Genomic DNA, 13,356 nt, shown 5'->3' with positions numbered 1-13,356 from the left:
TTGGAGAGCAATGGACTCAAATGAAGGGTACACAGGCACAGTAATAGAGGACACTTTTCAATGTATAGTATCGCCAGGTATCGCCACCCACCCTGCCAGAGGTACGGGCTTGTGATGTGTAGACAAACCTAGGAGGAATAGTTTAATTAAGGTGTGAAAAGTCATTAGGCTGCTGCCATGTCTCAGTCAAGCAAAAGAAATCAAACTTATGGTCATTCAGTAGATCATAGAGCAGAGGTCCCTTGTTGGTCAGCGAGCAGATGTTAAATAACCCAAAGGTTAGATTGCTGATGTGAGGTTTGGTGTTAGTTGACCTGGCCTCTCCATGAAGAACATGAAGAACATCTTCTCTTCCACTGTCCTATTCCTCGTTCAGCTACACCCTGAGTTAACTTCTGTTCTCTACATGCAGGTAAAAATAGTGTTACAATTGTTCAGCTGCATCCTCCTCTCTCAAATATCAGGCATTAACTCTGCTGTTAAATAAATGTCAATTTAAATCAGACCAGTATTTCTGCAAGGCATAATGAAATGATGCAAATTGCAAGGTGATTTAACTTAAATAACAACATAACAAAACACATACATCATAGTTAAACAATATGATTGCTGTTCAATACAGTCCCTGAGTTTTAAGGTGCAGATTTTAAGTGTGCAAATTATGAGTCTGTTGTTGGTACAGCTGATCAGACAAGCTGAGCTACTGTTCAACCACAGAAGCCTCACTGTGCTGTGACCTATTTCGGCTGCTACATGGAGACAGAATGACTGATGAACAAAGAAGCTGCAGCAAAAAATCTGCAGCAAAAAAGATTTATTTTAAGACTTTAAAACCTCAAACTGAAAGAAACAAATCGATTTTTTACAACTCACAAGCAACATCTACCAACACATAACAGTGTTGAGCTGAAATGATTGGTTGATTAATCAATTAGTCGACGGACAGGAAATTAAACTATAATTATTTTGATATTCGATTAATAGATTTAAGACATTTTTCATTCAAAAAAGCTAAACATTATCTAGTCAGTGCTTGTATTGTTGTTATTGTTCAATGTTCTGCTCTTGTCTGGTTTCTACTATTGTACTGGTTTCTGGGTTCAAGTGTGGAGTTTGCATGTTCTCCTTGTGCCTGCGTTGGTTCTCTCCTGATACTCCAGCTTCCTTCCACAGACCAAAAACATGCACGTTTGGTTTATTGATTACTCTAAATTGCCCCTAAGTTCAATTCATTTTATTTATATTGCGTCAAATCACACCAAAGGTTGTTGCAAGGCACTTTTCACAGAGAGCAGCTCTAGACTGTACTCTATACTTCTTTTAGAGACCCAACATTCCCCTATGTGCACCACTTGGCAACAGCAGCAAGGAAAAGTTAAAATTTGTATTTTCTCTACAAGCTCTAAGTTAAATGTGACAGCTGGTTATTGAATACAGGTACTTTTGTTCCAGTGTTCCAGGATTTTTCAGGACTCCCAATGAATTGTCGAACATCTCTTATGTATGATGAACTGGACAGAGCAGAATATGAAATGTTGTTCATGCACACTAACCCCCCCCCCCCCCCCCCACAAAAGTCACAAATCCTGTTCCCACACGTTTAGATGTGTGCAACATACTTTTATTTCCATCAGATCCCACACATGTACGCACGCATGCACACAAACAAACATACGTTCCTGGAAATGCTGTAAACATACCCTAACCCTAACCATAACCATAACCATAACCACTCCCCCAAAAAATATTTTTTAGTTGTTTTTGGCGGTCAAATTGAAGACAAGCTCTCACCAAGTGTTCTTTATTCTTTATTCTGAAATGTTTCACACATGCAAAATTTTACCAAAATAAAGTGTTGTTTTTGGAATTAAAGCTCTCATATTAAAGAAGTTTCTCTTCTTTTTTCTAATATTACAAAAATGTAAAATATTTAACTGTGTGAATATCATCAGGGCTTTTCTGAGAAAGAGCTGTTGCTGGGTGAAATAGAATAAATACATACTAAATAAACCTGAATAAATAAAGGGTTAAAATGTCTCACTAAGACATCTCACACCTGCTTTGTGTAGGTCAAATAAGTCTCTTGTCTATTAGGAACAAAGAAAAAGAGGTTCATGATACATGGTGACCCCAATTTAAAGACATGATCATGACAAAGGTGAACTCAATGCAAAGACAGGAAACTGAGCTGTACAAGGCAGACATGACACCATATAAGGAACTGGTTATCTTCCAGGAAACGATTCTACAGACATTGAGGTGTCACTGCATGCAAGGTGCTTGCAACTGTCACCAGTTGTTGTGGTTATTGGTTGGAGACTGAAAGTATAAAATGTCTGTGTGAGCAGGTAAATGTGCTGCAGAGATCAGAAGTCTTTATGCACATGCTTAGGAAGATTCATTAAAGGGAGCAGGACTGCAGAAGAATACTGTGTCTGGTATTTAATTACTTTTCTAACTTAATTAGACTGGCTGATGTTTCAGTTGCAATTAAAACTGCTAATGCTTGTATTACTGTTACTGCTTCTGCTAATGTTAATTATGTATCACTATAGTTAATATTACTATTCAGGCTGTTAATATTTTTATTGAAATGTGGATCTCTTCATACCTGTAATCTGCAGTGTTTAGTGTTTTACAGGGAAACAATGACAACACATGTTTGAGAAACTATTTTCAAAATGTTTGCTGATATTTCTTTAATCATCATTCTGGTCAGTGTAATATAAAGTTGACTGTGTGAACAGGTGAAGAACAGCCAAAGGTTCAGTTATCTGCAAGGTGCCATGATGACAAAGTAGATGATTTATATATTTCATTGATTTGAGAGGAAACTTTTCTTTCTGTTTTGTGTGTGAATGAAAACCATGTACACTTATTTGTTATGGTAACTTTACTATAGTCGATGGCAGTTTTGAGTCTGCCTTATACTTTTAGTCTAATTTGTTTCTTTACTGAATATTTTACTCTCTACTGCACTAAATGTATCTGACAGCTGGAGTAACTGCTGATTTAGTAGATTAAGATTTTACCTACTATAGATAACAATAACTCATAAAGTAGTCCAAATTATGTCCATATGACCAGCTACATGTTAATGTATCAGCCGTAATATAATATTAACATAATATATAACAAAATATCAAAATAATATAACTGACATGATAAGTACTTTCACATTACTTTAAGTATGTTTTGCTGATAATATTTTAAGATGTTGTATGTAAAACCATTATTTGTACTGGAGTATTTTAAATAGATGCTTTGATTTCGATAAAAGGACCTAAATACTTCCTCCTCATTTTGATGATAATTAGCATTAATCACATTAATTTGGTTAATGAGGTTTAAGATTGAATTTTTATTCTCAATATTTAAGAAAAATACCAATTTTAACAGAAGCATTTTTGATTGAGTAGCCTTGTGTTGAGACGTTTTTACTGTTTTTCTGACACTGAAACAACTGCAGCCAAACTGGTCTGTCTGTCAAATCAATCAGACGCAGTACAAACACAGAATGAGTTTCTACTGACAGACAGAAACACAACCGTTCTCTTATTAATGTTTTCTGATTTGACCAGAGAGCCAAGATGTCAGAGGTGGATCTCCTCAACATTCTGGATGATTTAAGAAACGATGAATTCAAGAACTTCAAGTGGCACTTGAGTGAAAAGGTGGACGACATCGAGCCCATCAAAGTGGACCTGCTGTCAAAGGCAGAGAGGCGGGATGTGGTGGACCTGATGGTGCAGAAATATGAACTTGCTGGAGCTGTGGAGGTTTTGGAGAGCATTTTAAAGAAGATCAGCAGGAATGATCTGGTAAGCAAGTTGTCAACCATCAGCTCAGGAGCAGAAGGTCAGTCACAGGAAGCGATAAACATCATATCACACCCAGAAAGCAGATCTGAGAGGAGAAACACTCCAGACAGTGAGTATTTTTGAGACAGTTACTCATTTTTGTTCTTCAGGCTCTGTGCTTCAATTCAAAATAAAATAATTGACGCTACATTTATTAAATATTTGACAGTAGGTTTACGTAAATATTGAAAGGAGTGTGTGATGATATAGCTCTTTTAAAAGCACCTAAATTGCAGGGGTTCAAAAGTAATGGTGATGACAAACATGAAGTCAGACTAAATGATCATGTAATGCTGCAGACATAACTACGCACAGACATGCCCACAGTAAATCTGGCGATATCTCGTCCACTGAATGAAAGGAGAAATCATTACAGAGCGATTCATCCTTGAACTTAGAATCCAACTAAAACATATTAAGAAAGTATTCTTTAGAAGTCTAAATAAGTTGGTTTCTACCACTTAACATTTTCCAGTTTCTTGAATTCAGACACATTCATATAGTGAGGAATTGTTCTGGCTCCGACACAGAGCAAAACAGAACAAAAAGTCAGGACTAACATGTCTTCTATCACTAATACTGATAAAATAAGAAAGGCATGTTCTGAGAATAAGGTCAATGTAGAGGAGGAATCTGATCAGATTTGTTGCTTGTACACAAATTTACAGTAATCAGGTTACTACTTCCATCATCACTCACTAACCTGGTTATGTCAGTGCATATAAACACACAATAGTAGTCCCTGTACTACGAAGCTGGAGTTTCTCTTATCGAGGTAACTTCAGGGTTAACCCTGGGTTTTCCATCCTACGACGCTGGTTCACTTCTTACCAGGGTAAATCACCATGGTAACTTATCCAGAACATAACCTGCTCTGGAGCAGGTTATGTTATGTTCGGTAATTTTCTGCCAGCATTCCTTCCTGGCTTTTGCTGCATCAGTGTTGCTTTTGGCCTGGATGATGTGTTTGAATTCTTCATATTGTTGAAGAATAATTGTCTGCTCCTCCATGGTAAAGTAGGCTGCTCTGCAGAGTTTCTGCATGTTTGTGATTGGTCAGACGCTGCAAACACCTCCCCTTTATGTGAGCATGCAGTGATCCAGATTGGAACTGGATTCAATTACAGAGTTGTGAACCAGCTTCGTAGTACCGCTTATCCTAGACTGCGAATGTCTTGGTAAGTCAACCCAGGTAACGGAGAGATATCCAGGGTATGTTAATCCAGCTTTGTAGTACAGGCCTCAGGTCTACACTTTCTTCTCTTTCAGCAGTTGTAGGTCTGCAGAAAATTTTAAATAAACATAAGAGCTGTCTGATGAAGAGTGGTCAACCAACTAAAAGAACCCTCCCTGACGATATCCACAATGAGGTCTACATCACAGAGGGACAGAGTGAAGAGGTTAATACCCAACATGAGGTGTGGCATCTTGAAACAGCTTCCAAGATGGAGACCCTCCATGACGCTCCAATCAAGTGTCAGGACATCTTTAAAGTCTTACCTGACCAACAGAAACACATCAGAGTGGTTCTGATGAACGGTGTCGCTGGCGTTGGAAAAACCTTCTCAGTGCAGAAGTTCACTCTGGACTGGGCACAGCACTCCAAAAACCAAGATATCAGTCTGCTGATTCCGTTCTCGTTCAAGGAGCTGAACTTGATCAAATATGAGCAGTACAGTCTGCTCATGCTGATACATGTTTTCTATCCAACATTACAGAAGCTCACAGCAGAGAAGCTCGCTGGCTGTAAAGTTCTGTTCATCTTTGACGGCCTGGATGAAAGCAGACTTTCACTGGATTTCAACAACAGTGAAGTCGTGACTGATGTCACACAGAAGTCATCAGTCAGTGTGCTGTTGACAAACCTCATCAAGGGGAAGCTGCTTCCATCAGCTCTCATCTGGATAACTTCCCGACCTGCAGCAGCCAATCAGATCCATCCTTCATGTGTGGACAGAGTAACAGAAGTACGAGGCTTCACTGACGCCCAGAAGGAGGAGTACTTCAGGAAGAGATTCAGTGATGAAGAGCAGTCCAGCAGAATCATCTCACACATCAAGACATCCAGGAGCCTCCACATCATGTGTCACATCCCAGTCTTGTGCTGGATCACTGCTACAGTTCTGGAGCCAATGTTGACTTCAGACCAGAGAGGAGAGCTGCCCAAGACCCTGACTGACCTGTACTCACACTTCCTGCTGGTTCAGACAAAGAGGAAGAAGAACAAGTGTGATGAGGGACATGAGACGAGTCCACAGGAGCTGACGGAGGCTGACAGGGACCTTCTTCTGAAGCTGGGGAGACTGGCATATGAGCATCTGGAGAAAGGAAGCATTGTGTTCTATGAAAAAGACCTGGAGCAGTGTGGTCTTGATGTCAGAGAGGCCTCGGTGTTATCAGGAGTTTGTAAACAGATCTTCAAAAGAGAGAGTGTGATCTTCCAGAAAACAGTCTACAGCTTTGTTCATCAGAGCGTTCAGGAATTTCTGGCTGCAGTCTACATGTACCACTGTTACACCAGCAGGAAGACAGAGGTACTGAAGGACTCCCTGGGAGGATACTACCATAACTCATTTCTGGAGTATTTTCTAATGGAAGTCATGGATAAATCCTTCAAAAGTAAAAATGGCCACCTGGACCTGCTTGTCCGCTTCCTTCATGGCCTCTGTCTGGAGTCCAACCAGAGTCTCTTAGGAGGCCTGCTGGGTCAGACAGACAGTCCAGTAACCATCCAGAGCATCATCGACAACCTGAAGGAGATGAACAGTGACAAGTATTACTTTTATCATAATGGTAGTCCCTGGATCCCTCCTGACAGATGCATCAACATCTTTTACTGTCTGATGGAGATGAACGACTGCTCAGTGCATCAGGAGATCCAAGAGTTCCTGAAGTCAGAGAACAGATCATATCCAGATATCCACTGCTCAGCTCTGGTCGACATACTGCAGATGTCAGAGGAGGTTCTGGATGAGTTGGACCTGCAGAAGTTCAAAGCATCAGAGGAGGGACGACAGAGACTGATCCCAGCTGTGAGGAACTGCAGAAAGGCTGTGTAAGTCCAGATGTGATTAACATTATAAATCAGTGCAGATTAGTAGTTTAGTTCATTCAAATATAAATCATATGAAATTCTTAACATTGTTAAAACAGTACTCTACTACTAATAATATTAGTTATATTTAGTCAGATGTTCTTATTTCAAATGTTGTGAGTGTAAATAATATTGAATATGCAGTCATCTGTCTCCAAGACTAATGGCACTTATCCACTATACAGTTCTAGCACTACTCTGCTTGACTCGGTTTGGTACCAGGAACCTTCCATTACTATAGCTCCTCCTCAACGTGGGCAGGGTCGTCATAGCAACGCTGCACGAAACTGCGGTGACTTTGTTTTATACGCTACACAAACAGATAAATAATGGAGGACATGGAGGCGATGGTGTACTTGCTCTGCCTGTGTCTTTTGTCACACACAATACAAGAGAAGAGACACAAATCACTGTAACACTGTTGCCACTATTTAAAAATGCCGGGTTTGCTTCTTGTGTGGGACGGCTCATGACTCTTGCAGTGACTCTCTGACCAATCAGTGGCCGGGAGTCTGTTGACATCACATTTAGTATTGGCTCGACTCGCTTGGAACCTCATCAGAGCAGATACTAAAAAAGTACCAGGTATCAGGTACTATCCCTGATGGAAACACACACAAAAACGAGTCGAGTCGAGTCGAGCCAAGTAGTGCTAGAACTGTGTAGTGGAAAGCACCATAAATATTTATTTGTAGAGAAAGACATGGGATCAGATCACACAGACAGACTGTGCACATTATGGAAACTTCAATGTAACTTTTTCTGTCCATATGCAAGATTAAAGCAAAACAAAGATTAAAAGTCTGCAGGTATGAGAGGGAATGATGAGAATTATTGCTTCATCCAAGCACAGTGAGACACCATCAGCTAAGCTAGGAGTGTTCTGGTAGCTTACTGGTTAGCCTACTGATTAAGATGTATCCCATATAACTGCAATGTCAGCAGTCTCTCTCTCATCTTGTCTAATGTTTATCTCAAATGTCTATTTACATTAATGGATTTTTTTAAAATTGAAGATTAGCTGAACCACTGATGGTGATCACTGATGATAAAGTGCAAATATTGATCTAATTAGGAAATGTTAAAGTCACTTTCATCATCAAATGAAGTAAATATAAAGTGTCCTCTTTTATGATAATGTATGTTGTAATATATGTGTCATGACAGACTTTCTGCCTGTGGACTCTCAGAGACCGACTATAAACATGTGGCCTCAGCTCTGAAGTCCAACCCCCATCTGACAGATCTGGACCTGAGTGAAAACTACCTGTTTGATTCAGCAGTGCAGCTGCTGTCTGTTGGACTGGAGAGTCCAAACTGTCGACTTGAGACTCTGAGGTCAGTTACACACACACACACACACACACACACACACACACACACACACACACACACACACACACACACACACACACATTTTATTTGTTTTTTTAAATAGTTTTTTCTGTTTTGTTTTTTATTTTCTGTAATTCAAAATCCAGAGTCTTGTTCTGTGTAAAAGCTAAGACTGGTTAAGCATTCTGACTCATTTTAGAGAAACATAGTAACTACACATTTAAAACCTGAACACATCTGATTGGATTATAAATGGATTTTAATCTAAATAATTTTTACTTTATTCAGATTGCGTGACTGCAGTTTGTCAGAGAAGAGCTGTGCTTCTCTGGTCTCAGCTCTAAAGGGCAACCCCTCCCATCTGAGAAAGCTGGATCTGAGTAACAACAAGCTGCAGGATTCAGGAGTGAAGCTACTGACTGGTTTTCTGAAGAGTCCAGACTGTAGACTGGAGGCTCTGAGGTTAGACACCTTCTTTTTACTTCTCTGCTGAGATTAATATGATGTGACAGTTGTGGTGACACTAACTTGTCACATTTAACTTACAACCGGTTCAGCTGTTTGGAGTTTCCATTTTCTAAACTTCTACATTCAAAGCTTGTTCAGTTCTGAACTTATTATGAAACACTGAATAATTTCAAGCATGAACTTTTTTTTTAAACCTCATTTATTCTTTATTCAGGTTGAAGGGCTGCAGTTTGTCAGAGATCAGCTGTGCTTCTCTGGCCTCAGCTGTGAAGGGCAACCCCTCCCACCTGAGAGAGCTGGATCTGAGTAACAACGACCTGAAGGATTCAGATGTGAAGCAGCTGATTGATCTTCAGCAGAGTCCAGACTGCAGACTGGAGTATCTGGGGTCAGTAGAGAGTTGGAGTCAGTCTGTGCTGGTTTCAGCAGTTTAGTATTAAACACAGTCAGTATCAAAGCAAAGATCCAGTATTTCCTGGTGAAGCTCCAACCTTCTCAGTGCTGCTTTCCTCAGTGAAGCTGTGAGAGGAGAATGGTGGCAGGCTTCAGGATTGGACAGAAAGACAGAGAGAGAGAGAGAGAGAACAGTCAGCCAATCAGATGAGCCAGAAGCTTGTTGTGATCATGTGGTTGAGTTGATGTGAAGACGACTGTTGTTGTTGTGTTGATGTCTGCAGGAAATAAAGCTGGATTACAGCTGACGGCCTTACAAGATGTATAGAGACAGTGACCCTTATCATCAAATCTGATCTCAAAGTGTTTGTTCTCTCATTTCAACACTAAACTATTGATCAGTTCATCTTTGTCAGAGCTCTAAGATCAGTCTGACTGCAGCCTGCAAATCACTGGCTCTGATTTCACACAAGCATCATTATGTTTAGTAACCATGTGGTCTTTATACAGACCAGAACCTCTGCTGAAGTCCAGGAATCACAGCAGCTGTTTAGCTGAGAGCTCTGACTGATTGTCATGTGATGATTTAACAGCAGGAAACATCTTCAAATCCCACAGAGACTCTGTAGCTTTAAACTTTGATCAGAATTGACATGTATCAGCAGTAAATCCATCAGTAAAGTGATGAGTGAATGTCTCTGTTTCTGCAGTAATGACGTGTTCATGACTCTCAGCACTTTATTTCCTCTGTGTACTTGAATGAAATCTGCAGAGGAAACACACTTGATAGTAAAAGTGTGTGCAGGTGTGTGAGCGTGGCGCTCAGTGTGTTCACTCCAACACGTTAACATGAGAGCTGAAAGGAAGCAAGCTACGCTGCACAGCTGTTCCACTTCTGGTCTGAACAGGACTGAAGTCCCTGCTGCTCTTTATACTGGATGTGCGGCATCACTGACTGACAGCTGATCAAGTGAGTCTCACTAAACACTCATTTATCTCCTCTGTTCTTTCTTCTTCTCTCATCAGATGGGAGGGGTGGTAGTGATCTCCATCAGAGTGAGAGTGAACATCCAGGAGTGTTGAGAGAGGATCAGCTGGATCCTGATGATTCATCTGGAGTCTGGATCTGGATTTTATCGTCTTCACTTAAGTCTCTTAACTGACTACAAACTGAACAGTTATCTCTGGATTTAGCTGAAGTCAGCACTTTACAGATTAGTTCTACATGAACTGTTTGATGCAGAAAAGATAAAAACAGGTGTTATAAGTCAGACTGTGAGCCTGGGCTCATATTTATCAAGCGTCTCAGAATCACACTGAGAGTTAACGAGGACTAAAACTAATGAATGAAGCAGAAGAGAATTGACTGTGACTTTCAGCAGGAGAAGGATTACTGCTGGGAGAGAGTGAGACGTGTCTGTTTTACCACAGTCAGAGCAGCAGAGTAGAAATAATAATGACGTGTTGTAGTTTTCTCACAGTCTCAGCTGGAAATATTACACAGTGGTCATTTGATATATTATGTGTATAGACAGGTAACCAGGCAGGTAACTTACCAAGGTTATGGAACTAAACTATGAAGCCAACATTCATTATAAGATGATATTTACAAAGTGTAAAGAAAGCCTGAGAAGTAAATGCAGCCTCTATGTTCATTAAGATAACAGGTAATCTGACTCAGCTGGTGAAATTCTCTTGGTTCAGCCTCATGGTTTCCTCATGTATCTTCTCCACTGTCCAACTCATCTCCTGTTGACTTATGTGTCCTTACAGCTCTTTGAAATCTATCTGTGCCATCAGCAGTTTAAACACATCAATCATTCAATAAATAAAGCCTCCATTAGTTTTTCTCTAACTTCACACTGAGTGGAGGGAAATGAATTAGTGCTGATTATCAGCACAGATAAATATGGAGCCTGGTCTTTGCTGTCAGGGCTCTGGATCAACCTGTTTGATAAAACAGTTTCAGGTTTTTGGGTTAGTTTAGTTCAACTTTAATTAGTTTTGATGAGTCTGACAGCTCTGTCAATCTGTAAAAACTGAAATCAATTGTGACTTTTGTGAAATAATTTAAAAACTACAGCAAAGTATGGATCAGCTGTTCTCACTTCACCTCAGTCCTTCCTCAGCTTAAATTCATTGTTTTTTCTTTGTCAGTTTATGTCCATAAAACTGTGTGAGAACTTTGTAGTGAATGTTTTGCTGGTTTTGTTCGTTATCTGTTCGGCACAAACACCACTGATGTTAGTAAATGTTTGACAGCATCAGAAAAGAATTAACATAACATATAATAATAATAATAATAATAATAATAAGATGTAGTTATTGTTTTAGTAGAAAGAAATCAAAGACTGTCAAAATGTTATAACATTCACACATGTAGTATGGACATGTCACACTGTACAGTATGTGTTTATATGTATGAATATAAATATATATAGTTAGTTAGTTTCTCCTCATATTATATTTAACTATATAACAGAATTCCTCATCATTTGCATCAACTTTCTCACTTTCTGTTCCCGGCTCAGTCTGCAGCAGATCACTCACACTGAGTCTGTCCACTAGATGGCAGCAGAGCGCTGACTGTTATCTTCTATTAACTCCTCATCTGATTTTGATGGTCTGATAGACTTAAGGGGTTGTTTTTCAAACCCCCGAACCCCCCTAGTAAGACCAGGCTTAAGCCCCGGATGTCTACAATGTCTGGCACCGCCCCTGCAGTCAACATTACTCCTGTTATTATTCTTTGTTCCTGGTCTTCATCTGATTTGGGGAATCATGCTCTCAGTGATGGACTACAGTTCCCATGATGCTCTGGGTGATGTCACAGGAAGTGTAGCGCTGCCATGGATTCAGTGAGTTCGCTGTGGGCTGATGTTTGTTCAGGTTTGGACTCATTGTGTCCATGAACCGTTTGCTGAATCAGCTGTTTGATGCAGATGGAAACAAAGTGATTTTCAGCTCTAACTCACTACAGGTGTACATGTGAATATACAGCAGCTCATTTCTATGAAGCACAAGATGGTTGAGATTGTGGAGAAGCAGCTGATATGAGTGATGCTTTCAGCTGTGCTCACAGTGTTTCCTCCACAGATGAAGGTAGAAAGTGTCTGTGAGCTGATGTGAATGTGTAACATGATTCATTTTGGATTATTGGACGAGCTGCTGCTTCCTGCTCTGACTTGTTATAGCAGAGTGTAAATAGAGGAAGTGATTCCTGAGCGCCTCCATCACATCTACAGTCTGAACTCACATGTTGAACATAAAGAAAGGTTGATGTTTGTTGTCAGTGATCAGGAGGTTTTTACAGCATGTTAGAGTGGCAGCAGGAAGGCGGCTGTAGGTCACATATGTGTTATATTAACCCTTACTGTTCAGGGTCCACACAGTTTTACATTTGAGAGAAGAAAACACAACCTCCAAACTTTTCTTTAGGCAGAAACTTGATGACCTTTACTTATATGACCCATAATATACAAACATGGACATATTCTGACATTTTTGCAGCTTGCAGCATTTTTGTCTTTGTGTTGAATGTTTGACCCATCTATTCAAAAATTAAAAAAACACCTTTAAAAAATACTGTTTATATAATTAATTGAGATGATGTAACATTGGACCAATATATAATGGGACTGTTTTGTTTTTTCTCCAACAAAAAGTGTAAAAACTGAAGAATTGACTCTTTCTGCTCTTATGTATAGAGATATGAGGGGATATTGTGAAATGCCAGAATATGAGCAGTGTGTCAGGGTTAAAGCAGCTGATCTTTGAGCTCTGAGCTGATTGGTGTTTAATGTCTGTGTCTCAGTATCTAATGCGGACAGGAAGTCAAACAAAGCAACAACGAGAGAATCCGGTTTTCTAAATAAAACATTTCAAAATAAAACAATTTTTCAATAATTAAACCCCGTTTGACGAATGCGGTGTGTATGTGTATGGGCTGGCTATAAGGGGTGGGGTGTCATACACACGCATCAGAAACAGTGAGAAAAAACAGGTCCAAGTGTGACAACAGAAGAGCAGAGCCGCTTGTTGACCGGAGAAATACTCTGCTGTGAACTGAAGGTTGGTTTATAAAAAGAACAAAGAGATGATAAAACACAGGCCTGAGGTGAGCCTGTACAGGTGATCATTCTGTCAGAGTGACGAGCCCACTCTGTGAACTGAAGGGTGTGGCACGCGCGACAATTTACAAGCGTC

At 39.9% G+C, this 13,356-nt stretch overlaps 1 protein-coding gene across 1 annotated transcript in view; it reads left to right on the top strand.

Moving 5' to 3' along the window:
* The window catches only part of LOC128362363 (NACHT, LRR and PYD domains-containing protein 12-like), a 94,742-nt gene that overhangs the window by 36,295 nt on the left and 45,091 nt on the right, over window positions 1-13,356 (top strand). Inside the window, exons 10-13 of the mRNA XM_053323103.1 lie at window positions 6,305-6,915; window positions 8,122-8,292; window positions 8,578-8,751; window positions 8,972-9,145. Coding sequence (XP_053179078.1) covers window positions 6,305-6,915; window positions 8,122-8,292; window positions 8,578-8,751; window positions 8,972-9,145 — 1,130 coding nt within the window. The remainder of the gene's footprint in view (window positions 1-6,304; window positions 6,916-8,121; window positions 8,293-8,577; window positions 8,752-8,971; window positions 9,146-13,356) is intronic.

This window comes from Scomber japonicus, chromosome 7 (genome assembly GCF_027409825.1).
Source record: "Scomber japonicus isolate fScoJap1 chromosome 7, fScoJap1.pri, whole genome shotgun sequence".
Classification (NCBI taxonomy): Eukaryota; Metazoa; Chordata; class Actinopteri; order Scombriformes; family Scombridae; genus Scomber; species Scomber japonicus.
This window is presented reverse-complemented; position numbering and strand designations above follow the sequence as displayed.